Consider the following 27604-nt stretch of genomic DNA (forward strand, 5'->3'; position numbering starts at 1 on the left):
CGCTCGGTAACTTAAAAGTTTATGACAATCTCAGTGCCTCTTTTCTTTTTTATTTAGTTTTTAATGCAGTGATGAAGAAATTTGGATTTGGGCGGGGACGTGTGCCCACGTATATTCTTAGGATTTAAAAGGCTCTCCTGAAGTACTTTCTTTGAATTCACCTGTTGATGCTGAGATTTAAAGCACACTTAAAAGAAAGACTTGTATGGAATAGGTGCTTGGTGACTTCTTGGGAAGAAGAAGCACGTTTGCTCCATGAAGTTCTTGATTACCATTTGCTTCATAATTTGTGACCTCTTAGGCTTTCCCGCTGTCTGAAGGCCTCCCCAGCTGTGGCCCAGTCCTGGTTCCTTGACAGGGAGATCTGCGACTCCTGCTTCAGTCATGGTGTCTGTTGCTCTGGATCTCACACTGTCTGGGAAGTCTCCTAACAGTAGTGAGAATTCCTGTGGTGGCTTTGTTCTGTGACATGAGCACCCTGATGACCAGTTGATTTTTGGTTGCTGGTGCTTCTTGTATTTACTTGGCTGACTTCTCAGTCTTCTTCTTGTCTTAACTTGCTATTTTTTTTCCCCATGAAAAATTTTTTTGAAAAAAAGCGTTCTGCTTGAAAACTGGTCAACCCCTGTTTTATCAGCGAGTTAACTGATGTCAAGGCAGGGTTGTGCAAGCTCTCACAGCGGGCATGTGGCAGAGTTGTAACTTAAGGCTTTTGGATGCCCCCTTCTTCACCTTCTGTTCTTTTTGCCCTATCACCTTGTCTTTTTTCCTCAACATTTACTTCATTTTTCCTTTGAGAAATCCTTCATGGCTTATCTTTAAGGCATACTTTATGTAATCTCCTAAATTAGCTTAGACCTGCTTTTCCAGTAAAAAAAATTCCTTCCTTCAATTGTGACTGTAGAATATCTGATACAGACTTTTAGTATTTTGAAGCCTTTATAGTGTCACTTAACTTTTTTTTCTAGTAAGTCTGCATTGACAGTGGCTTATTCATGGCCCTGACACAGTGCTCCGAGGCGTCCATCTGAAGTGTGACTTTTCTTTGCTTAACTCTCATCCTTGTGGTTTCCTCTTTGCATCGTCGTGGGTATTCAGATTGCATAGTGGCTGTGTTTTTTCTGTCTAAAGAATTAGAGCTATGCTACTGTGACTCTCGACTTCCTGACTTCCAGGTCATTTAAGGACAAAGTTCTGAACAGTTGGGGTTTTAAAGGGCTCTCTGAATATGCTCCTGGTACCATCATGGTTTTTATTTATTCACTTACTTAACATTAACCTTTTTTGTCTTTGAACTGTCTTAATTACTTTAGTTGTAAAAGCCTTGATTTCTGTAGTTTATGACATCTTGTGTAATTTTGCCGTCTTGTACAAAACAGGCTTTGTTTTATTTTTTAATTTAAATTATTTTTTGTCTCCATTTCTGAAAGGCTGAATTTGTTTTAAATATCAGCTAAGGAGATGACATTCTTTCTGTGTAGAAGGTCTCCTTTTTCTGCCCTGTTGTGTTCACTGGGAGAGTACTGGGATCTAGTTGGTGTGGAGTTTGCTTAGCCTAGGGAGTGTGCATGCTTCTCTCCTGTTCCATTGCCATCTCATTCAGCAGCTTTGGGAGATTCTCTCAACTGCTGTGTGCTTTTTCTCCACACTCTGTATCCCACTTCTGTCAGTAAAGTAGAGGAATAGCTTCTGTCACGGAGCCCTGTGGAGTGTTTCGAGGACTTACTGCTCAATATTTAGAAACTTGTTATGGATGGGTTTCTGCGGCAACACAGCAAAGCGGATTTCACATAAACCTTTCTGTCCTCAAGTAGTTTCCAGGACCACCCTCTGCTAAGTAAATATGTATTGTATCAGCAGAGCTCACATACCTCCTAAATGCTCCTGTGAGGCTGCCTGGCATTTTTCCTAAGGGGAGAGGATTCATAGCCAGGAAGCTATGGGAGTGTCTCTACTTTGGTGGTAGTTCTGTTAAAATCTTTCTAAGTATTTTAAAATGAATAGATATAATGGGAAAAATAATATTTTCTCTTTCTCTCTATTCCTCTGGGGTGTGCTGTGGACCACAGGCCTGTTATGGAATCCTCAAGGTACCAGAGGGCAGCTGGCTGTGCCGGACATGTGCCCTGGGGGTTCAACCAAAATGTCTGCTGTGTCCGAAGAAGGGTGGAGCTATGAAGCCCACCCGTAGCGGAACCAAGTGGGTCCACGTCAGCTGTGCTCTATGGATCCCTGAGGTAAGTGTGGTTCTTTTTTGTTTTTACTTTTTTGAGACAGAGTTTTACTCTGTTGTCCAGGCTGGCATGTGGTGAGCTGGATCATGACTCAATGCATCCTTGACCTGCTGGGCTCAAGTGATCCTCCCACCTCAGTCTTTTGAGTAGCTAAGATTATAGGCATGTGTTACCAGGCCCATCTTATTTTTTATTTTTTGTAGTGAAGGGATCTCACTTTGTTGCCCTGGCTGGTCTCAAACTCCTGGGTTCAAGTGGTCCTCATTCCTTGGCTTCCCAAAGTGTTGGGATTACAAGCATGAGCCACTGTGCCTGGTCAAGCATGGTTTTTAATAGCACCTTAGCTCAGAAGATCCTGGCTTTTTACTGGGATTTGGTGGGTGGGTGGAGAACCATGCATAAATAGGCAGCATTGTAGCTGATGAGTAAAAAGACACCTTTTAATTGCTACCTTTTTCCTTGGGGAAAAAACTGAATCTTAAGCACACTGTCATCTTGTCATGGAATGTAAATTTGTGGAAATGTTAGCTGGAAGCAGCAGTCACTTGGGACTGTAAGTTGGTGGTGGTCAAACTTCGCCTCACCCTTCCATCACAGTGAGCCTTCCCATTGCGACTCTCACTCCCGGGAGCAGACCTGCAGCACTTAACCAGCTGTGGCCTGGGCATGTCATTCCCCAAGGGTCAGCTGTATATCCTGTGTGTGGCAAGCTGTACATGAGACACCACCATGGTTAAAAAAACCACCACTCTTAGTCATACTTTGGTGATTTTTATTTAAAGTCTTATTGTGCCTCAACGTTTNTGTTGGAGACAGAGTCTTGCTCTGTCGCCCAGGCTGGAGTGCAGTGGCACGATCTCGGCTCACTGCAAGCTCCGCCTCCTGGGATCAGGCCATTCTCCTGCCTCAGCCTCCCAAGTAGCTGGGACTACAGGCGCCCGCCAACACGCCTGGCTAATTTTTTTGTATTTTAGTAGAGACGGGGTTTCACCGTGGTCTCGATCTCCTGACCTCGTGATCCACCCGCCTCGGCCTCCCAAAGTGCTGGGATTACAGGCGTGAGCCACCGTGCCTGGCCAGCCTCAGCCTTTTTAATTTCAGGTCTGGTCTAATTTATTTCTGGTCTCAGATGTTGACTAATATAATTTGCATAGCTCAGTGTGAGAATATAATTGCGATTCAAATTTCAGCATTTTTTGGGTGTGATTTTGGTACATTTTCCTCCCGGGGAAAATTATTTGAGGATGATTTGGATTGAGGTTTCATGATTCAGGTCTTGGTAGCACTGGGTCTCGTGGTTTGGTATTGATGGGATACAATTTGGTGATCCAGGCTGAATGCAGAGATGATACCTTGTTTATCTTTGTAATTTCCCATCTTGAATACAGTCATGTTTCGGACTGAAGAAAATGGTTTTCTTTGGCGAGAGATTAAAAACAGGTTATATTTATTTACCCTGTTGTTGACAACCTGTTTGAATATATTTAAGATGGATTTTTAGTCTTGACCAATTTATCATGGGCTAGAGATTATAGACGGCATTATCCTGGTACGTGAGTGTTTGTCATCAGACGCTCTGGTGAGAAGTGAAAACTCAGTTATCTAAGTGTTTTTCACAAACAGGGATGTCTGTCAGATGGGGACTGGGCTCTGGGCTCAGTTGGCACTGGGGCTGTTCTGAGGCTTTTAAAGTAAGAGTTTGCTTTGTTCCAGGTGAGTGAGTGCCCCTTGCCACTGTTTGGTAGGAGAGATGTAGGAAGGTAATGGATCTTTTAGTTTGTGACATTCATGTTCAGCCTTTGACGACCTGTGCCACCCTGTCTTGCTATTTTCGGACCTTTAGGTGAGCATTGGCAGCCCGGAGAAGATGGAGCCCATCACCAAGGTGTCACACATTCCCAGCAGTCGGTGGGCGCTAGTGTGCAGCCTCTGCAATGAGAAGTTTGGGGCCTCTATACAGGTAATTAGCTTCCGAAGAATGGCTTCATTTTCTTTTTCTGCGTGGTGGGGAGCAAGTGAGGGAAGGCTCTGTGAAGGGTTTGGAGAGGGGACTAGAATCCAGGAAGCAGGTTGAAGCTCCCAAGGGGTGACTCCATCCCCAGTACACACACCTTTAAAACTGTATCCAGTGTAACCAGAACCCAAGCTTTCATAGTCACAGGGTAGTTCAGAAGTTCCCCTGAACTGTGAGGCGGTTCTTGTCTCTCGCTACCCTCTTTCTGCCCAAAGTCTAACATCACAGCTTCTTTCCATAGGCCAACGTCTCCTAGGAATCTTAGTGAGATATTCCTTGACATGGCATTTGAGAGTTGGCCACCCTCTCACCTGCAGTCACTGATGGTAGCTGCAGACCCTGGCCCAGCTCTGTGGTGGCCTCCTGAGAGATTGCAGGTTTCCGTGGTGTGCGCACACCTGTTAGTAATCAAGGGGACATGCTGATGCATTTGCATTTGGAAAAACAGAGACTCTTTGAACACGGCCTGGGTAGATGTGCATCCGTGAGGGGCTCCCGTGTATGCTGTCAGCTGATTGGAACATCATCTGGATGTCTGATTCTTTATGGCAGTTTGTGTGCATGCATGTGTGTGTGTGTGTGTGTGACAGAGAGCCTGAGCGAGAGAGTGCATGCACACCTGTGTGTAAACATGTTGCCTGTCTGCTTTTGCATATCCAGGTACAGACAAACATAAGATGTCTTGAGATAGGGGAATTAAGGAGGGAATATAGATGGCATACTGTTTTTCACATGGTCTAAGACCCTACCTGAGGAGTTCATTTTTAGGTCTCACATTATTGACATCTAGCCAGTCAGGATTAGAGAGACCTGCAGTGCTGCTGTGTGTGGCTGATGGGGGCCCTTCAGGCTAAGTTTGGATCTTTTGGGATGTACCAGCACAGGCCCCAGGCTCTTCTTCCTTGGTTTCCTCATTGAATTCTGAGAGCAGAGGCACTGTTTTGGGATGGCTTCTTTCTCAAGGCAGAAGACACAGCAGCTCAGCACAGGCATAAGCTCTAGGAGCATGGTCATACTGTCAGCCATGGGTTTTAAAGAAATGACCTCATTCGGCAAAGTCAATTTGTATTTTGGCTGATAAATACTTCTTTCGGGAAGGTGGTTTTAAAATTTTTTCTTTTTTCTTTTTTTGAGACAGAGTCTCACTCTGTCGCCCAGGCTGGAGTGCAGTGGCATGATCTCAGCTCACTGCAACCTCCACCTCCCGGGTTTAAGCAGTTCTCCTGCCTCAGCCTCCTAAGTAGCTGAGGCGCATGCCAGCACGTCCGACCAATTCTCATTTTTGTATTTTTAGTAGAGATGGGGTTTCACCATGTTGGCCAGGCTGGTCTCGAACTCCTGACCTCATGATCCACCCACCTCGGCCTCCCAAAGTGCTGGAATTACAGGCTTGAGCCACCGTGCCTGGCTATTTTTAAATTTTCTTAACAAGCCAAGTGCTTCTACTTTTCTTCTTGATCACTTCGACTGGTATTCAAGAATCCAAAGTATAACAGAAATATTTGGAGGGTGGGTCATGAGACAGCTGGTAGGATTTGGCTGGGGACCTTGAAATAGTGGAGATATTTTTGGCATGTGTATACATGACAAACGCCTCTGACCCGAGTTGGATTGGGGAAGGAGGAGGGAAGAGTGGAGCAGGAAAAGGGCAGGGAGCTGATGTACTTAAGTGTGTTTGTGTATGCATGTGTGAGTGTGTGTGTGAATATGCGTGTGTATGTGTGATTATGTGTATGTGTGAGCATGCAAATGTGAGTGCGTGTGGGGGTGTGAGTATGCGTGTGATTATGCATGTGTATGCATGTGTATTTGGTTATGCATGTGTGTGCTGTGAGTATGCATTAATGTGTATTTGAGTATGCGTGTGAATGTATACGTGTTGTGGAGTGCATATGTTTGTGTGTTGCGAGTGCGTGTATGAGTATGCATGTGAGTTGGATTTGTGTTTGCATGTGTGAGTATTGGCTTGTGTGAGTATGCATGTGTGTGCATGTATGTGTGTGTAAAAATGTGTGAGTATGCGTGTATATGTATATGCATATGCATGCGTATGTGTGTGAGTATGCATGTGTAAGTATGCGTATGCACGTGTGCACTGGCAGGAAACAGGCTGCAGCAGACCACATTCCCTGGTGTTCTGAGCGCAGGATTTATGCCCTTTCCTTAGTATGCCAATCCTGGTCCATAATTAATGTTTAAAAGAGGTGGGCGAATGGGATCTTTGTTTCCCTTTTGAAGAGAGATGATATAATGACTTTTTTGTTGCCATTGACCTCTTTTTCCCAGAACATTAATCTAAAGAAGAGGTCAAAGAAGGCTGATGATTTTTCATATCTTCACAGAATGGATTGATTTTATTAAAAGAATTCCTCTCTGAAATGTCTGCAGCTGTGAAGGCTCTGGTTTACGTTTCTGAAACATCTGTTTGCTGAGTCAACCTGAATGGGAAAACCCTGAGGAAGGCCATTTGGCGTTTTTACAAAGTCCTGTATAAATATTCTGCTGCAGTTCATTTCTCTTTAGGGTTAGAGCGCTTGGGTTAAGTGTAGTTTAAGCCAAACACAGATAGTGTCTCAGTCATCTGTTCCCACTTTTGCTTCCCACTTGGCTGTGTGCTACAAGGGAAGACACTTTGTCTTCTCATGACAGTGGCCAGGTGTGTGTGTGTGTGTGTGTGTGTGTGCGCGCGCGCGCGTATGCGTTCTGCCACCAAAGCTGATTTCACACATTTCTTAGAATTGAAATTATTTATAGAGAAAACACAGATTTATGTCAGTCTGTGTGGCTGAGGTGTTTGTAAGGGTAGAATGGTGAAGGGAGCTGGAATTTCTCCTCTTCTCAGTAAAAGAGACCTCATAGTAATGGAATAAAGCCTGGCTGGCAGCGAGTTTCCTCTTAAATACTGAAATGATTAGGGGGAAATCCTTAGCTCTAGCCTCTGCCATCCGTGGTGATGTGATTCAGGATCTGTTGAATGAGTTGAATTCAACTTCTCAGTTGGCTTGAAGCCACTGAGTTCTACAGCTCTGTGCAGCCCCTGGCATGCCCTGGGGATCACTTGGCCTCACACAATGCAGTGCTGCTTTTCAGGGACTGGCTTCAGTCACCATGAGGAACCACCTTCTAGGGATTTGCTCAGCAAGATCAGTGGAGGAGGAGTGAATCACTTTGCTCCTGCTACACCAGACTTGCTGTCTGAATCAAAGGCACTAAATTGTGGCCCTGTTAGGTAGTGAGGGGGAGGTGTTCTTCTGTATAGGTTGCTGACACTTGGCCTCTAGGTTGACCTCCCTGTGACCCATGGGAAGGGTCTTGCACAATTCTGCCTCTCTTCAGTGGCCAGGCCCGGCATGCACAGATCTCAGGGCTCAGAGCCCTCCATGCATCTGATGAAGCTTCTTCACAAGTGTGAAGACCTTTCCCCACCTTTCCTGTGCTAGATTCCTCTTGTCTCCTATTCTTTGGGGTTTTTATTCAGTTTCTCCTTGGTGCTGCTTCAAGGAAGTGCACTGTTCATTTTCTCACTTGTGTTGGGACTCTTCCTGGCTGGGGAGTCAGAATGAGGATTTGTGTTCAAACTGTGAGTAGTAGTCATTCTTCCCAAGAAGGTTCTTACTCAAGTTTATGCCAAAAGAGCTCAAATGTGTAAGAAAACCAAAGTGGACTTTGCATATTGAGGACAAATTCTTTTGAATATGATCCTGGTGCCACACCTCCTTCCTCTACGCATGTTATTTGTATAATCATGTCTGCTTCAAGATGGGATTTGGATGCAGTTACTTTTCCGAAGAAGTTAGGGTTTGGTTGATTAAACCTTTCATTTGAAGAGGGCCCTTAAATTCCAAGACTTGGCTGGGTGCAGTGGGTCACGCCTGTAATCCCAGCACTTTAGGAAACCGAGATGGGCAGATCTCTTTTGCCTAAGAGTTGGAGACGAACCTGGGCAACATAGGGAGACCTCATCTCTACAAAAAAATCCCAAGCCTTACCTCTTTTAAAACATGACATGATCTTCCAGGGTTAATCCACATACAACTTTCCTGTCACAGCACATTCTTGAAGCATGGCTCTTCTCTGTGCTTGTGTACATGGGGTGCCTAGCACTGTGGGCCTTCTGCCATGGTTGCTCTATAATGGTCTATTATCATATTCTTTGTGTGTTCTTACCAGTGCTCTGTGAAGAACTGCCGCACAGCCTTCCATGTGACTTGTGCTTTTGACCGGGGCCTGGAGATGAAGACCATCTTAGCAGAGAATGATGAAGTCAAGTTCAAGTCGTATTGCCCAAAGCACAGCTCACATAGGAAACCTGAGGAGAGTCTTGGCAAGGGGGCTGCACAGGAGAATGGGGCCCCTGAGTGTTCCCCCCGGAATCCGCTGGAGCCCTTTGCCAGCCTTGAGCAGAACCGGGAGGAGGCCCACCGGGTGAGTGTCCGTAAGCAGAAGCTGCAGCAGTTGGAGGATGAGTTCTACACCTTCGTCAACCTGCTGGATGTTGCCAGGGCTCTGCGGCTGCCTGAGGAAGTAGTGGATTTCCTGTACCAGTACTGGAAGTTGAAGAGGAAGGTCAATTTCAACAAGCCCCTGATCACCCCAAAGAAAGACGAAGAGGACAATCTAGCCAAGCGGGAGCAGGATGTCTTGTTTAGGAGGCTGCAGCTGTTCACGCACCTGCGGCAGGACCTGGAGAGGGTAATGATTGACACTGACACCTTATAGTGACTTAGAGAAGAAGATGCAAAGAGGCGAACGCTTGCCCAGAGCAAGAAATGATAGCCAGTCATATACTCTCAGATCCTTGTACACACCACAGCATGAGGTTGTGTTGGTTAAAAATATTTATGGGCTGGTAAACTCATTGTACCTATGTGCAAAACTGCCACTGAGTGGGGAGCTTCTTCGTGATTTTTTTTTTTTTAAACACTTTCCCATTAATCTTTACTGGTTTGTAAGATCAAATGGGGTGTGTCTTCCCTACCCCCATTCCTTCATTCTAGAGCTAGAGTGAATGAGCCCCAAGAAAATGACCCGAGGAGTTGACTCAGGATTGTTTACAGACTGATTTAGAAAACCAGCATGGATTTCATTTCTAAAGGAGGGGCCAGAGAGGGGAGAATTGCTTGTTGAGTCCGGGGAAACACTAGGTGCTGGTGATGGGCTTGTGAAGGAAGCTAAGACTGGCTGCTCACTGGCCCCCGCTTTGTTTCTTGGGTAATTCATAGGGGAATTCCCGGTACTGTCACATAGCAGAGCAGGCAGTGGGTGCTGATGTGTGTGCATGAGCTGTATGTACACATGCATATATCTGTTACAGAAGATACTCCTGGCAGTGAGGTGCTAAGTCATCACTGAGGGTGTGTGTGTCCCCGTGTCCATCCATGTCTGTTGTGTGTCTATGTGCGGGTATGGGTGGGATTCCTGGTGCACAGCGGTGTCAGATCTGTCTGAGGAGCCACAGTCATGCTCAGCACACTACAGATGTGTTTGTCACACTGAGATTGCTGAATGTTGTGGCTGTTGGCTGCTGAGCCTCAGCTGCTGGCACTTCCTTCCGCTGTTTGCTGCTTTTGTGCCTCCCCCACTTTCCATCACCTCTGGAGTCCCGTCTGGAAGTCCCTTCCTGCTACAGGAATAATGAGGAGTGGGCTGCCTCCCCCTAGGGCCTCCTACTTTCTGTAGGTAGTTTCTGGCTGAGGCTTGCTAATTGGGGATGCTTCTTAGAGCATCTTCCACATCAACTCCCCTGGCTGCTGGCTACCGATTAAATTCATTAGTGTAAACGAAGTGGGAGCGAGGTTTTCTGGCCTGAAGCAGTCTGCACTGAAAGGTACCCAAGTAGCCTGAAACAGTTAACACATCTCCCCCAAGCCGCTCGCTTATTAGTGGGGAGTGATTCACCTGCCTGGGAGAGACTCTTGACTCATAGATGATTTGAAATGGGAGTACGGGCAAAGAACAGGGAAAGACCCGGGAAGCACTGGACCAAAAAAGCGCTATCATGGAGACCTGCATGGCCCTGTTAGAGATGGCGTAGAAGTGAAAGTCTTTTAAAGGGAGCATTAGCAATCCTTTTAGTACACGACTGAGTGCCAGCTTATTTGTGATGCCCCTTCTCAGACCAGGTTAGGATTCCTGGGAAGGTGGTGCATTCCGGCCCTGGAGGAGGCAGGAGCCTGGAGCAGGTTTGTGAGGCTTTTGTGCTCCTCTACGCCCCCTGGTGGTGAGTGTAAAGAAGACTTTACCTCTCACAACTACATGTATGTGTGGCGTTTTTGTTAGAGATGAGAAAAGGATTGAGAAGGATAAACTGGAATCCTGGTGAGAAGCCTTTATGCCAGCCCGACACCTGCTGTAATTGGGGTGCATGAGCTGTGGAGTCAGATAGTTGTTGGGAGGGGGAGGACAAGAAGTCTATTGTTTGGACTGTGTTTGTCTCACAATCACCACAAAATAAAAGTGTAGAAAATGCTTGTGGTGTACTAACTCTTTTCTGTACTTAAGTTACTCAGATTAACATGCACTTCTAATTCTAAACATTTTTTTTGGAGTCATCACTGTCGCTGTTTAAGTAGAACAATGCCAACAATGTATGAGAAACAGGGAATAAATCAGGATTTGTGTGTGTATGTGTGTGGCATTACTTACATTTACTTTATTAAAAAGCCTAAGGAACTTTAGGGAGTTTGTATTCAGTTTATCTTTATTCTTTTGAGACAGAATCTCACTTTGTTGCCCAGGCTGGAGCAAAGTGGCATGATCTCAGCTCACTGCAGCCTCTGCCTCTCGGGTTCAAGTGATTCTCCTGCCTCAGCCTCATGAGTAGCTGGGATTACAGGCATGCATCACCATGCCTGGCTAATTTTTGTATTTTTGGTAGAGGCAGGGTTTCACCATGTTGGTCAGGTTGGTCTTGAACTCCTGACCTCAAGTGATCCACCCGCTGTGGCCTCCCAGAGTGTTGGGATTACAGGTGTGAGCCACTGCACCCAGCCTTAGACTCAGTTTAAAATGGGCTTATTGTCCTGAAAAAAATACGCTACCCCAAATTTGCCATGATGCCTGTGATGGTGAAGGCATTAAAAAATTGAAATTTTTGCCTTGCCCAGAGAGTTGCACAGTTATTTGTAATTGTAAACAGTAAGTGTATCAGGGCAGGGGTGACAATAAAAAAACAATCACTACCAACTTGTTTTCTCAAGTAAGTTAGTTTTCTATTTAATTCACACAATATCAGTTTGTAGCAGATCCTCAAAAATCATTTAATACATGTGACTACAATCAAGGCATATGATCATTCTCAGACTGACAAATGAGTGGCCATAATTAGAAATGCAGACAACTGAGTGATTATGGTGACTGCTCTTCCTTCAAACACACACCTCGGGGCATTGCACACCTGGGTACCAGTTCTGGATCTGGAAGTTAGGTGACAGGAGTAGATTTCAGGAGCGCTTGGGAGCACACAACTTTAAGAAGACAAAGTTGCTGATGTGGTGGGTAGCCATGTCATTCCCAAGGCTGCCACTTCACTCTCATTCGTTTCCCCTAAAATATGCAGTAAACGTGAGTTCAGCAAATGACTATTTATTTAGATAAAGACATGCTACCACTGCACTCTGGCTAGCATTACGGAAAGTGGCCAAGTCCTGGGGGCAGTCCTGTAGTCACTCAGTGGAAATGGTCACCTTTGAAAATCTGGTAGTGTCTACAGTGTCCCCTGAAAAAAATAAAGGCACGTTGAACTTCAGTGCTGCAAACAGTTTTGGATTCAAGAAAACACGCTGAAACCACTTTTGGGTTTCTTAGAGCAGTGGTCCTCAGGGTGTTGTGCCTGACCCGGAAACTTAGGAAGGCAAAGTCATGGGCCCCACCTCCAGAGGGTGGTTCTGTTTTGTGGGTACCCCCTGTTTAGGGACACTGCTTTAGGGGAAAGTGATGATCAGGTTTAAGGTGGTGTGAGAGTGCACCTGGAGATGGTTTAAGTGATTTTTTTCAGATACCTCCTTGCAGGCAGTTGGGAGAAGAGAAAGCAGGGGAGGGAGCTTGGTGGAGCGGGTGCAGCGGGTGCAGTGGGTGCAGGAAGGGACAAGTTGGATGTGTTTTGAGGATGGGAGAGCATCAGTCCAGCTCTGCAGGTGGAGGTTGCTGAGCGTTGTCCTACAGGGAGCTTTATGCATAAGGGAAGTCAGGTTTAGAGTCCTCACTACTATAAAGTGGAGTTAGGGCTGGTTTGTTCCAATTGAAAACCATGCCCTTTGCTTTTTGGGTTTACTTTTAGATATTTCCCATCAGAGATCACGAGGAATAGGAGTGGGATTTTTCTATGTAGCAGCCATGGTTTGGTCAAAGCTACCAAAATTAAATTTGAATAATACACAAAGTTCAAATTCCCTGGCTTCCCCGTTTTCCATTTTCAAGGATAATTTCAAGTAAGAGAGATGTGTCTCCGTTACACATCTGATTGGAATAGGAGAGCAACCTGTCTGCTGCTAACATGTCAGAATTTGTTTCCATTTTCTATTTCCAGGAGTGAGATTCCTTGTTAATGTAAAAACGGTTCTGTTTCCTAGAAGTTTTGAATCTGCTATGGATCTAGGTCTGGCCCCTCTTTCTTGAGCTTCACTCTTAATCTCCCCTGGATAGAACAATATTATCAAAGAGAGTAGTCTGTTAACCACTTCCATTCCCAAGTTGGTGAGAATTTCTATAAAGGACACTGCTTCTTGGATTGAGGGTGTGCAGCTGTCAGAAAAGGAAAGAGACTACCTTAACTAGGCTGATTGACATCCGTGTAATATTTACTGTGAGACAGGGAGAGTGTCTTTATTCTCAATTCTTTAATTTTAAAATAAGACAGGAAATGTTAGTGACATAAGGGATTGATACAGAAAAAAAGATAGGAAGATCCTGAAAGTGAATTGGTTAGGGGCAGGAGAAGCCTGACTTGGCATTTTCCTGTTTAGGCCAGGAGATTTTACTATGATGCAAATGTGAAAGTCTGTGTTCGGTCTCTCTTCATGCTTCATGTCCTTTTGCAAATGAGACTGCCTTTAGCACAACTGGAATTGTTAGGGTTTAGTCTACACTTAGACTCTACACCAGAGTGCAAAATCTTTTGTGTCTTCACAAGGCTTGTTGATGCTTGTTGCTGTCCTCACTACCAAAAGAAAAGGTTGGTGACCTTTGGACTTTTTTCACTTAAACTAGGGTGATACTACTTTATTGAGTTTATGAGGAAAAAATTATAAAGGTGGCAGGGGAAGAGTTTGATCATAATGGGATTTTTTAGGAAAGTGAAGGCATGCCTGTAGGAGCTAATGGGAAAGATGTGGTCAGATAAAGACATGCAACCACTCCTGCCACTGAGATTACTTAGGAGGTCTCGTCCACATATTCCTGAAGAAGGGTTTAATTGTGTATTTGGTGTGCTGTGTCTGACATCTGTGTTTTCAGGCCCATGTAATCTAATCAGGTTGACCAATAGATTTTAGGACTGAAGGATTAAGGGAGTTTAGAGACTAATTCTTTAAATTTTGTGTATTGAGTGATGACAGGTGGGGAACAAATCTGAATGCTGATTACTGAGCATACGTTAGGGTTATGTGATCCAAAGCAGTCGTACATCAGATAGGAAGTAGAGTCAACTCTTAGTACTGAGTCTTTTCAGTTACAAGCGAATCAGGAGAGGGCAATACCAGTTTTTCAAGTGATGATACAAAGAACTGGACTGGAGATGTCTAACCAGCAAATCATTGGCAAAGCTGGAAGTTTCCTAGGCATTTGCACACCTCATAGCAACCCATAAGCTACCTGCTAACTCCAGGCCTTTCAGTGAGTTCAGTGTGCAGTTGACAAAGACATTCACTAGGATTCTTGGTAACCATTTGGTCTTCCAGTGGGCCTGGTGCAGGGGGCTCCACTTTGATGACCCTTGGCCCCATGTTGACCTAGTTCAGCCTTCAGAAGACAGTTGATAAAGTGCAGCGGAAGTGGCTTCTGAGCTGCTTTAAAGCCATTGGCCATCCAAGTAATATAAGATATTGACGCAATAATAAGCAAAGACTGGCAAGAGGTTGCAAGTTTTGACTTGGACACCAATGGCCTCTGTGCCAGGATGGGTTAGGTGTGGTGGAGGAGGCAGGACTTTTGTACCAGTTCTCTAGGTGTCCCTCCCACTCCGGTGGGTCCCCAGCCCTCTTCAGTGTTGCTGCTGCCTATGTTCAGGGGTATATGTGGAATCCTTCTTACCAAAATGAGATTAGAGATTGGATGAAATGTTTAAAGTACATATTGATTTCAAGTATCTGTCAAGGCCCTAGTAGTAGTAATTTCTCTTAGGTAAAGAAATTTAAAAAGCACCAAAGTACTGTTATACTGTATTGCTTACTTAGAATCTTTATTCTCTACATTCTAGGTTCGGAACCTCACTTACATGGTGACCCGCAGGGAAAAGATTAAACGGTCTGTGTGCAAAGTCCAGGAACAGATATTCAATCTTTACACTAAGCTTTTGGAGCAAGAAAGAGTTTCAGGTATGCATTAAGCCCTGGTAGGTCAAAGTATAGGGCAGGAGTTTGTAAGCTTTAACACTGTTGAGGAGAGGAAAATAATTACTCTCTTAATTTTCTTATAGAAGAATTTAAGAGATAGACGTTCATATTTATTTATTTATTATTTATTTTTATTTTTATTTTTATTTTTATTTTTTTTTTGAGGCGGAGTCTGGCTCTGTCGCCCGGACTGGAGTTGCAGTGGCCGGATCTCAGCTCACTGCAAGCTCGCCTCCCCCGGACCGCAAGCTTGCCTCTGGTTTATCGCCATTCTCCTGCCTCAGCCTCCCCTTAGTAGCTGGACTATAGGCGCCCGGCCACCTCGCCCGGCTAGTTTTTGTTATTTTTAGTAGAGACGGGTTTCACCGTGTTAGCCAGGGACGGTCTCGATCTTCTGACCTCGTGATCCGGTCTCGTCTCGGCCTCCCTATAAGTGCTTGGGATACAGGCTTGAGCCACCGCGCCCGGCCGACGTTCATATTTAAAGGCAGTCTTTAATTTGAGGCATTATGTTTAAGGGAAAAAGCTATGAATTTGCCCTCTATAAATATGGGTGGAATCCTATGTTCTCTGCTTACTGAGCAAACACATGAAAGTCTTTGAGTCTTCCCAGTTTCTTCATGTGCAAAATGGGGATATCTCAAGCTACCTCTTGGAATTGAGAGACTAAAATGAAACAGTGACTTATAGATGACACAGTACTTGGTACAACACATCATGGGGGTACCTAACAGGTTTATATTCAGCCTTGGGCTCTATGTGTAACGTGGTAAATATGGTAAATATCTCAAGACTGTACTCAAGACAGTTCATTTTTAGATAACGTTCACAGTAGGCTTTTTTGGTGTAGATGGGTTGTTGAATATTTCTGAGATTGCACACCAAATATTTATTTAGTGTCTTCTATTTTATATTGCCCTGGGCTAGGCAAACAGACAAAGAAAACTAGGGTATATACTTCCTCTACTCTGGAGAACACATCAGTTACTTGGAGATCGAGGGCAAAGATCAAGTTGGGCAGGTTGTTTTAACTTCTGTGAGATTCCGTTGATCTTAAAGTTTCTTTTAGAATCAAGACCCCTTAAGTGTGTTTGACTACATTCTGTGATCATAAGCCCCCAAAAGTAGGTAGTATAACGATTTCAGAGAAGGAGAGCTGCTGAGTGTGGATCAGGCAGAATTAGGGACCCACGGAACAGGTAGGTCTTAGACTGGACTTCATTGGAAGATAGTCAGCGTCTCTCTCCTGCCTTGGACTGCCCTTTAAAGTTATAGCAGCACCATTCTTGGTGCTTGCGTTGTGCAATCATAGTTGATTTACTCTTGTTTTTGTGCATTTGTGGCTTTTTGTCACTCCATCTAGATTATTACGGTGCACAGAGACAACAAAGAAGTTGTTATAACCTGTTGCGTTGAAATCCAAATTCTGGTTTCTCTAACCAATTATGTGCGACTAGAGGGAGCTGGGTCATCTGAAGAAATAAAAAACGGTTTAGGGAGGTTTAAATGATGTTCTTGAAGTGTTACATAGTTTGAATGCAATAACTTATTGACATCCTCTATATTTTCTTCCCAAGATTATTTTCCAGGTGAATCAAGTGTATATTATTAGCTGGAACTTGGAGTTTAAGATTTTAAAAATAAATTTTCTAAGTAGGGTGTCATATGTAAAAGTAGTTCGATTCAGACTCCCTAAGGTGAGCTCTCTCTTCATGATTCCTACCTGAATACAAATAAATGAGATCTGTTTAACTCCCTTGGAAGACTGTCTGGTGCAGATCACCGAGCCTACGGCAGCAAATGCTGAGCTGGGATCACTGATGCAAGTTGTGCCTGTGGAGTTGTGCCACTGGAGGGCTTTCTGCAACTCTTAAGTCATTATGTAATGAGTGATTCCCTGTAAAAATAAGCCATAAAGAGCATTTTCATCTGGTTTCATTTGAGTTATTTCTCATGGATATTGCAGGCAGGTTTTTGCATTTCATGGCTGAGGTTTTTACTGGGTGAGCGAATGATATTCTTAATAAGGCTGGGAGTAGTTTCGTGGTAACAGAGCTGTAATGTAGATCTTCATTCAGAAATCCTACTATTTCAGAAAAGGAAAACAAATCCTCCTTTCATTCTGAGATAACAACCATAGGTATGATCAGTTGAAAACATTTATCTTCCTGTAGGATGCTGTTGAGTAATGCAGTTGAAACCCTTTAGGGTGCTTTTTTCTCTTTTTCCAGTCCTAGGCTTCAGTTGTGTTCTTATTCATGCCTAAAGGCTGTCTCCTGCCTGAAGTAGAGCAGATGGTCATGATTTATGTGTCATTTAGGGTCCGTGGTTTAAACTGTGTGATTCTGAGATGGGTAGGGTCATTTGGCTGAGTCCTCAGTGGCAACAAGTGCTTATGGGGGGGTCATGAGTTGGAGGCTATCTAGAGACATGGGTTACAGTTAAGGAGATAGAAATCAGAGTTCAGAAAATGTTAGCCTCTTCTTACCATTCTCTTTTCCCGTGGCAGGTGATTGAGTAAAAGAAATATATTCAGTGTGATGTGAAGGTTGATTCTAATGATTGATTCTTGAGAAAGCAGCATTTCCAAACCAGCAGGTTGTGAAATACCTCATCCTGTGGTCATGACGGCTCTGTGTTCTGAGTCGCTAGCTATGTTTCATTTGCTCGCAGTGTCTGTGTCTGGTGAGCCTAGGTTCTCATATGGCCTCCTGTCTCATACCCTGGGGCTGAACCTTGTTTTCTTGGTGGTTCATATCTTTTGGGAGACAGAAAATATGAGAACTGCTCTTTCTAGATGTTCTTGAGGCTGGTGTAGAATCGTGGTCTTTATGACAAACTCTAATGAATTCACCCACTAGGGGTAACAACTCATTAGTGGGTTGTGAGATGAATTCAGTGGATCATGACCAGCATTAAAAACAAGTAAAGTATAATAGGAAATGTCAGAGTGTATTATCAAGTGATGAGGGTTAATATTATTTCGTGAAATGTGAACTCTTACTAGGTCATGCGGTGGAATTTAGTCACTGTGATTTGCATCAAAAAAATTTGAAAAACATCAATTTAACTTACTTCCAGTTGAATGACAATTCAGTTGAATCCCACAAATGTATTTTGCACGTAATAATGAATATTTTTTGGAACACTTACTATGTGTCAAGAATTATTTTAAGGCCAGGCACGGTGGCTCGCGCCTGTAATCCCAGCACTTTGGGAGGCCGAGGCGGGCAGATCACAAGGTCAGGGAATCGAGACCATCCTGGCTAATATGGTGAAACCCTGTCTCTACTAAAAAAGTACAAAAAAATTAGCCAGGCGTGGTAGTGGGCACCTGTAGTCCCAGCTACTCTGAGGCTGGGGCAGGAGAATGGCGTGAACCCGGGAGGCGGAGCTTGCAGTGAGCCGAGATCGCTCCACCGCACTCTAGCCTGGGCAACAGTGCAAGACTCTGTCTCAAAAAAAAAAAAAAAAATTATTTTAAACATTTCCTTTATTCATTTCACATGTTTACATGTATTTGTCCTCATAATAACCCTGTGAGGGTATAGACACTTAGAGATAGAAGCCCCGGACCCTGCTTTTGGGGTACTCTCAGTCTCCTACTGGAGGCAGAAGACTGGACCGTGGAGGAGCGCGGTGCAGTTGCTGGTCTGTAACCAGGTAGAGGGAGTAGAGGCAGCCATCAACCACCTGATGCTGTTGAGTAATGCAGTTGAAACCCTTTAGGGTGCTTTTTGGGGTTCTGCATGGAATCCCCTCTGAAAATCAGATCAGTTATTTTGTTCAGAGGAACATGTATTTATTTGAGGAGGTACAGTTTTTTGAAAAATTATGTGAGCTTCAGCTGTTTCAGAAAATGTTGCATATTGAGCCTGCAGATTGAATGGAGATTCTCAAGGCAGGTCATCTCTTCACTATAAAAACCAAATTTGTACAAACTTGGTGGTATAAGTGTTGTGTTGTTGGGTGGGGAGTTCACATAAATTGGGCCACACTGAGGGTCTACAATTTTATTCTTAAGGATTTGCTTCTGTTGTAATTTTTCTTTATTTGTGGTTTTGTTTATAGGTGTGCCTTCTTCTTCCTGCTCCTCCTCCTCACTGGAAAACATGCTTTTGTTTAACAGTCCTTCTGTGGGCCCTGATGCTCCCAAGATAGAGGACTTGAAGTGGCATTCTGCATTCTTCAGAAAACAAATGGGTACTTCCTTGGTTCATTCGCTGAAAAAGCCCCATAAGCGAGATCCTTTGCAGAATAGCACTGGAAGGGAAGGCAAAACCCTGCTGAAGCAGCCAGACCTCTGTGGTAGAAGGGAGGGGACGGTGGTCCCAGAGAGCTTTTTGGGTTTGGAAAAGACTTTTGCAGAAGCACGTCTCATATCAGCACAACAGAAAAATGGTGTGGTGATGCCAGACCACGGGAAAAGAAGAGACAATCGTTTTCATTGTGATCTCATTAAAGGAGACTTAAAGGACAAATCTTTTAAACAGAGTCACAAGCCTCTCAGGTCCACAGATGTGTCCCAGAGGCATCTGGACAACACAAGAGCTGCCACCTCCCCTGGAGTGGGGCAGTCAGCACCTGGCACAAGGAAGGAGATAGTGCCCAAGTGCAATGGCTCCCTAATCAAAGTAAACTATAATCAGACTGCAGTCAAAGTGCCTACAACACCTGCCAGCCCAGTGAAAAACTGGGGAGGATTCCGGATTCCAAAGAAGGGGGAACGGCAGCAGCAGGGAGAGGCCCACGATGGGGCCTGCCACCAGCACTCAGACTACCCATATTTGGGCTTAGGCCGAGTTCCAGCCAAGGAAAGGGCAAAAAGCAAATTAAAATCCGACAATGAGAATGACGGGTATGTCCCCGATGTGGAAATGAGTGACTCAGAGAGTGAGGCATCAGAAAAGAAATGTATACACACCAGCAGCACTATCAGCAGGAGGACAGACATTATCAGGAGAAGCATCTTGGCTTCTTGATGCAACAGAGATGACATGGAAGCCCTTTGGGCTTGTCATTGGGTGTGCTAGAGGAGACCTCTGATGGAGGGAGAAGCAGAAACCCATTAATCCTGAGCTACACAAACACATTTACTTGCAATTCAGATTAATTTTTTTCCAGAGTCATTTTAAAATCATTTTTGTGAGAAGTTTGTGTTATTTGCAACTTGTTGAGGAAACAGAAGAGTAGATTGTAACCGTAAGACACTGCTAAGACTAGAACCTGAACTAAACACTAAAATAAGAACGAAATAAGTTTTAAAGAAGGCAAGGCTTAAATAAGCGTCGTGAATTTTTATAGCCCTCTGCATTCTTCCCAAAGCACAAACTCGTGGTTACCTGAATATAGGGAACCAGATATGGTTCTTGAGAAACCCTCATGGTACCATTCATAGCCCATAAAGTTTATTTTCTAGGACTGTGGTAGATCTTGAAATCATATTTATATTTGGCCCTCAAGGCTATTTTTGTTGCATTATAGTACACAGGCAGCAGCTCTGAAGCCTCAGTAACACTAGGAAATTTATGTGTAAATATAGCAGTCAGGGAAGAGAATTTTTAAAAGGTCATTATTGAAGGAGCTGAGGGGACAGGGTAGAGCTGCTGCAATGTGGAGATTTAGGGTAATACAGCAAGGTCCTGCTGCTTGAAGCCTGTGAGTGGGTTGTGGATATGGGACTGGTTGAGAGTGAGACTGTTAGGAAAGTTGTATCTATGAATAAGGGCAGTTGAAGTACAATTTTTACCAGTCCACGTGACCTTCTTCTTCCCTAACCACTGGCTCTTGAGCCAGCTTGGGATTTCCCTGGCCATTGCCAATACTTGGCCATCTGGCTTCCAATAGTACAATGGCTACTCAAGTTCAAGTGAAGAACTTCCAGACTCTGGTGACTCTTACTTCCCAGAGCCAACCACTAGTGCATATGTCAGGGAATCCGGGCTTCCAACATGAACGGATTCCTTAAGAAAAACGAAAAAAAAAAAAAAAAAAAAAAAAAAAAAAAAAAAAAAGGAAAAAAGAGAAAAAGCGAAATAGGTTATATTTTAAAAACAACAGAAAGGCAATAAGTTGCGATAAGCTCTTACTATTGACCAAGGTTATACAGGAAAGAGACTGAAGTGTACCCTTGAATAGGTTTTCTGTAGTCAGAGTTCTAAACTCTAATTTGTAACTTGGACTTTCTAATTGCAAATGGCAATAACTAGTAAGTTATCAGCAATAATAAATTTAGCATTAAATTTGAGTACAATGTTTTGTTTTTGCACTCACTGTAGTGCATATGTATTAAGACAGTGGATAGTGTTTAGGTCCTGTTAATTTTCTTTGGAATTCAATGTGGTTGTGAATCAAACTTAAGGAAGGAAAGTTTAAATAGCAATGAGATACAGAACTATGGGCCTTTGGAACAAGCCCGACTTCCCCTAAATTATCTTTAGTTTGTTAATACCAGTATTCAGATTCCTGATTCATTTATACATCTGTTTCCATATGGCAGGGATATTATGATACTTAATGAATAGTGCTTTGAGTTCTGCAGTTAACTTTCAAGTCTTCCAGATGATTGTCAACAACAGAAAAGGCTTATTGAATTCCATCTTGCTATGCAAGTTTTATCAGATGATCAAGTAGTAGATCTGATGCATCCCTATTGTATGTATGACATTTTCAAACCAAGTCTTAACTTTTGAAGTGATTTTAGTAGCTAATTCAGGGGAGGGGAAAGAATGACGCAGGTTTTTAGACTGACCGACTATTTTTGAGCTATGGGGCTCATTTTGAAAGACTGCTGTCCAGATCAGCTTGTTGCTACAGATAATAGAAGGTTCTTATGAATCCAAGTTGTATATTCACTTGTAGCATAATTTAAAAATTAGATTTTTTTTGCATATGAGCAAAAACCTTTTGCTGGATACAGGAGAAGGTTGGACTTTATCTACAGTTATCTTTTGACTACAGCAACAGCTCTGGGTGAGAGTAGAATTTATAGAGGGATAATTTGTCAAGCCATAGAAAGAAAATCTAAATTAATAGTATCACCTCTCACCATTTTAAGAGGTATCAGATTCATTTGCACTATTAGGAATGCTAGTTTTGTGCAAAAATAATGCCTTACCTGTTTTTTCCCCACATTTAGGTTGAAAAGCTTTCAAATGTTCCAAGTTATGCTGAACCAAAAAACAAAACAAAAACAAAACAAAAAATATTAAAAAAAAAACCCCACACAAAAACAAAACACACAAAAATAAAAAGCCCACACTTTTTATTCCTGCTTCGAAATGCAAATGGTATAGAGCACGGTTTCTCTGACAGTATAATGATAGCTTTGTGAATTAGTTTCATGTCATGCTGGGAACTCTGTATGAGGTGGCCATAAGCAGCAACCAGCCCAAACACCCACTTGCATTCTATTAGTATGGAACCATTTGCATTTTTTTTTAAGCTTTATCTTTCCTTGTGCATCCTGACCAAGAAATATCTTTGATTATGATTAATGTATTATGTCAAAATNTAGGTTGAAAAGCTTTCAAATGTTCCAAGTTATGCTGAACCAAAAAACAAAACAAAAACAAAACAAAAAATATTAAAAAAAAAACCCCACACAAAAACAAAACACACAAAAATAAAAAGCCCACACTTTTTATTCCTGCTTCGAAATGCAAATGGTATAGAGCACGGTTTCTCTGACAGTATAATGATAGCTTTGTGAATTAGTTTCATGTCATGCTGGGAACTCTGTATGAGGTGGCCATAAGCAGCAACCAGCCCAAACACCCACTTGCATTCTATTAGTATGGAACCATTTGCATTTTTTTTTAAGCTTTATCTTTCCTTGTGCATCCTGACCAAGAAATATCTTTGATTATGATTAATGTATTATGTCAAAATGTAGGCTAGTTAAACTTTTGTAAAGTTGCCTGGAATGTCATTTTGTTAGGTTTTAAACACAAGATCTAAATGAAGGGTTTTATGTGTTGTGTACAAATCTTAATTATTTTGAAATGGACAAACTTGTCATTACATTTGTAACCTTGTACAGAGGATTTTTCACTATGTGCCTAGCTTGGTGTCCATTCAGCTAAAATTGAAAAAAAAAAAGGTGCATGAAGAGTTAAAAATCAAATTAAAGTATATGTAGAGATGACTATTTTATATTACATGACCCAATCCTGTATTTATTTCTACCCCCTTTTTGAAAGTATTTATAAAACTAGTTGAGGACAGCTGTATTTTTTTGTTGAACTATTTAGTAGAATTGTGCCTTTTTGTCTGTATGTGAATAAATGCTGTACATTTTGCAATACATTTTAAGTGTCTTTTGAAATCTGCTTTTGCTAAATATTTAAAGGTATGTATGACTTAGCAGTCCTGAATCAGTTGTTTACTGTCTCCCAATTTAAATCAGGAATGAGAACTGTAGAGAACATATCAAGATGGTGCAGAGCATAGATTCACTGTGCTGCTTTCTGGCACAACTCTGATGGTGGAACTGAAAAATAACAGTTTGGTTTTAGTTTTCCTCACCTGGAGTTCTTTCCAGAATACAGTTTTGGATCTGAAAACATAGAATCGTTGAAACAACATAGACTTCAGGGTCAGAGAGAACTGTATTTAAAGGCTAAACTATAGTTTACCAGGCACGTGACATTGGTCAAGTCACTTAACCGTTTTAAGCCTCAATTTTCCCAGAAAGAGGATAACATCTTAGTATCTTAGATACCGAAGTAGTTGTGATTATTTAAAGCAAGTCCATTGAGCACCTTACAGAGACCATATATTAGGCATTTAGTAAGTGGTAGGCTATTATTTTTATTAGGAACAAGACACTGATATTTGCAATATTATTTTAACTAATGAGCTTTCAGAGGTGAAAAAATATTCCTGAATGATGGGAAGGTTGTATTTATAATACAACCTTTAAATAGTTTTAAAAATAATTTTTCGAAGAGCAGTTTCATTAAATGCTTTCTTTTGATCACAGAACTCTGGGACAATAGGGCAAAAAAATAGATTATCTGCATTATACACCTTAAGACTTGGCCAAGATCGCAGCAGTAGGTACTGGCAGAACTGGGCCTACACTCATTCTTGTTTCTAGTTTTGAGTTCTCCCTGCCTGAAACAATCTTTTGTACATCCACTACATGCAGAAATTAGCATATAGTGAAATGCACCTTTTTCTTTATGTTGGGAACAGCAAAACTGGTGTGAATTATGTATTCTCATGTAGATTATAATGATTAGGATCCAAAACAGGATAGCTATCTTAGTCTAATTTATAATTTTTGTAAGGATTTGGCTAGTTAAAAAGAAAATATTCGTACATTTTGCTAAAAGGTTATTTCTTGTTTCTCCTTAGTGACTATTTACTTCCATATTGCTTGCTCTGAGTAAGACCCCTGAGAGAAATAACTGATTCTTCCTACAAGGTCTTAAAGTTGGATAACCACAATAGTTCCCTAGGGAAATTAAGTCCCCAGGAGCCAAAGGAAGGGCCTATCATTGGCAGTTTTTGCAATCTGTGATGGCAAATGTAGCACCAGGGACTCTTGTTCATGTTTTCACCCAAATCACTGAGAAAACAATTTCTACCTTTGAAGCATTAGCCATCTGCAACAAACTTCACAATTAACTTCGAGGTTGAAATCTTCAATGATTTCCCTTTAATGCTCAGAACTGCATTAGATGACGTGTTCTAGTCTGAGGTAGGCTTTGATTGCCTGGTCATTGAAAAAGAGGATAAATGCAAATCCAATGTTACCTACTTCCTTGACTTCAACTGTTCCCTGTACTACTTATTCAGTTTGGCATCTCTGCAATCCAGCTTTTCTGGAGTGTGAAGAGATTGCTTATTGGGCATCCCCTCTTGGATGTATACAGGTACTTGAGATTTTGGACCTCTTTCTATATCCTGTTTTAGAGAATGTCCTCCTAGACTGAAACCTGGGAGTCCTTTATGAATTCTTCAGCTCTCACAGCCAAATAGTGATCAAGGCCTGTGCATTATATTTAATACTGCCTTGATATTTTTTGCTTTGGATCCCACCACCATTTGCTATATAATTCAGGCCTCTTCATTTTTTGCCTGGATTACTGAAGCAGCCTCTTATCTGGTTTCCTTGACACAAATCTTACTGAAATTAATCTCTCCAGCATTTGGCTGAAGTCTTGCCAACGGTATCTCCATAGTGATAACTTCTGAAATAAAAGCTGATTTTGTCATTCGACATAGCCTTTGGGGAAACCTCTGGACTTCTGCAGATAATTACAAAGGTTTATCAAGTGGCAAGCACTGGTATGTATTATGTTAATTAGTTTAATCCTTATAATGTGAAGTAGGCACTATTATCTCCAATTTGCAGATGAGGAAACTGAGGCACAGAGAAATTAAGTAATTTGCTCAAGGTCAGTAGGGGTAGATCCGGGATTCAATCCCAGCCCGTCTGGGATTGAGACCTGTAGGCTGTACTGCCTCTCAGAATATAAAAATAGTTCACACACGCCGGGAGCGGTGGCTCATGCCTGTAATCCCAGCACTTTGGGAGGCTGAGGTGGGAGGATCCCGAGGTCAGGAGTTTGAGAACAGCCTGACCCATATGGTGAAACCCTGTATCTACTAAAAATACAAAAAATTAGCCAGGTGTGGTGGCGTGCGCCTGTAATCCTAGCTACTCAAGAGGCTGATGCAAGAGAACTGCTTGGACCTGGGAGGTGGAGGTTGCAGTGACCTGAAATCACGCCACTGCACTCCAGCCTAGGTGACAGTGAGACTCGGTCTCAAAAAAAAAAAAAAAAAAAAAAAGTTAACACAAAGTAGTTCGCATATTTTGAGCATATTTTGAGTATACTGAGGACTACATGTGTAAACTTAAGTTACATGAATTGGTGAAGTTAAATTTATTTGTAAAGCCAATAAACTTGGTTAAAACATGTTAATGCACTGGTTAAAAGACTGAGTATAACCTAATAGATAATGAGCAGGATAGTCTGCTAATGGTCAGTTAGTTCCTGCCTTATTCTAGGAAGAATGGAATTTAGTCACATGCATATTTATGTGACACACATACATACAAACAAACATATTTACAGATCAAATATATGTATATGTGATCGAAGAAAACAACACTGCTATCAAAGAATAAAAGGAATAACTGAATTCTCTCTACATCCTAACACTGCTTGGAAAGTTACAGAATTATTTAAAATCACATAGTTTCTTGATGTTGAGAACTAGTATCTTAACACTAAATTAAAGCTATGTAAAACCTCCAAGTCAGCATTTTTGTAATATAAAGTATAATAAATCCAGTTATTTTTACAAATGAATAAGCAATGCTGAATTAAGTAGCAAAGATAAAAATAATGTGTGTTGTCATTCCTAATGTATCGCCAATGTGTCCTGATATTCTCACTACTACTTGGCTTATATATGGCTGAGTTTTAAAAATTACATTTATAATTATGGGTTAATGTGATTATTTTACTCACTAATCTGGATGATAGTTCTAACTTCAGGATTATGACCAGTGTAAAACAATTTCTTTATGAAGCAAATCTTTTTCTCTGGTGTTTCCCTTCCCATGCAACACAGTTTCAAAGAGAGCTTTTCTCCTTTTTCCCACCAATTCTGGCTCTAATTCAGTTCCATCCTTGGAGCTTCTCTTTTTTATATCAAATGCTTGTGATGAAATCTTTGCCTCAACTAGTCTCAAGTACTCTAAGTAAATACCTTTCAAACTCCATGCTTTAAAATATCACACTCTGAAAGGCAATTATACATTATATCACTTTACAATAACTAAACACAATTTAACATTTTTTTGGTCGATTAAAATTGGTGAAACTGTCATCACTCATTGAAGAAATCTGGAAACTTGCAAAGGAGGTATTAAGCTAATTACTATAACTTCCTTTGCTTCCATCTATTTTTTTCTACTACTTACATTTAGGTTGTGGCCAATTTCTTTTCAGGTCTGAAAAATTCACCAAATACCACTCGATATGAAGATACTTTTTTGTAGCAAGTTTTTAGGTATATATACATCATCTGAAAACCAAAAGAGCTTTTTGGGTAGTGCCAGTCAGAGAAGGAATTAAAACAAAAAAAGAGGCTCATAGCTCAGACTTGTTTTAAGGTTGATGAATGAAAAAGTGGAAGTACAATTTTTCGAAACCTATTTGGCATCTATATATTCAATCAAGAATGCTGATCCTTGAACTGCAAGGACAGAGTGGACACAGGTAAAATCATGAGGGTCACTTGAAGTCTAGAATGTGTGAAGCACTTATATGACAGCATCTAGATGTTTACAGTAGTTCAAGCCTCCTAACCCAGATGAATTACATCCCATGACACTTGGAGAACCTATAAAGGTTATTTTTGAATCACTGTCAGCAAATGGGAGAGGTGTCAAAATTATAGATTCCTCAAACTCTAAAGATACAATGTTGCACAACAGTACAATTCTAGTGTTGACCAGATCTGGTCTGAAATCCAGCTGTGCCACCTGCCAGCTATGTGACCCCGAGCAAATGACTTAACTTTGACTATACCTCATCTCTTTGGAAAGGAAATAACACCTACCTAGAAGGGCTGTCGGACTATATGAGATAATAATGCAAAATGTTAGCATGATGCATAGCATATGACAGATGCTCAACAAATAGACATTATTAATACACATAAGCATGTTACCATAATCCAGAGAAACTCTCCAATGGATTGTTTTAGTTATTTGAAGAAATATGCTTATAACTTCTCTTATTCTCCTTTATCCCATAGAGTAGTTTAAATGAAAGATCGTC

The 27604-nt window shown here is 42.0% G+C and overlaps 1 protein-coding gene across 2 annotated transcripts in view; it reads left to right on the forward strand.

Annotated features, from left to right (window-relative positions):
• Nucleotides 1–23105, forward strand: part of JADE1 (jade family PHD finger 1) — a 67077-nt gene extending 43972 nt beyond the window's left edge. The window contains exons 7-12 of one of the 2 annotated variants that reach the window (XR_001880886.1): nt 2070–2237; nt 4078–4194; nt 8419–8940; nt 14663–14780; nt 18870–21936; nt 22315–23105. Coding sequence is in view for 1 of the 2 variants with exons in the window: in XM_017849123.1 (XP_017704612.1) it covers nt 2070–2237; nt 4078–4194; nt 8419–8940; nt 14663–14780; nt 18870–19780 (1836 nt within the window). In the remaining variant the exon portion in view is untranslated. Of the gene's footprint in view, nt 1–2069; nt 2238–4077; nt 4195–8418; nt 8941–14662; nt 14781–18869; nt 22276–22314 lie in introns of those variants that run through there. The other variant, XM_017849123.1, reaches the window with a different exon arrangement.
• Nucleotides 23106–27604: the final 4499 nt, after the last annotated feature.

This window comes from Rhinopithecus bieti, unplaced genomic scaffold (assembly GCF_001698545.2).
Source record: "Rhinopithecus bieti isolate Rb0 unplaced genomic scaffold, ASM169854v2 scaffold_32092, whole genome shotgun sequence".
In the NCBI taxonomy this organism is placed as follows: Eukaryota; Metazoa; Chordata; class Mammalia; order Primates; family Cercopithecidae; genus Rhinopithecus; species Rhinopithecus bieti.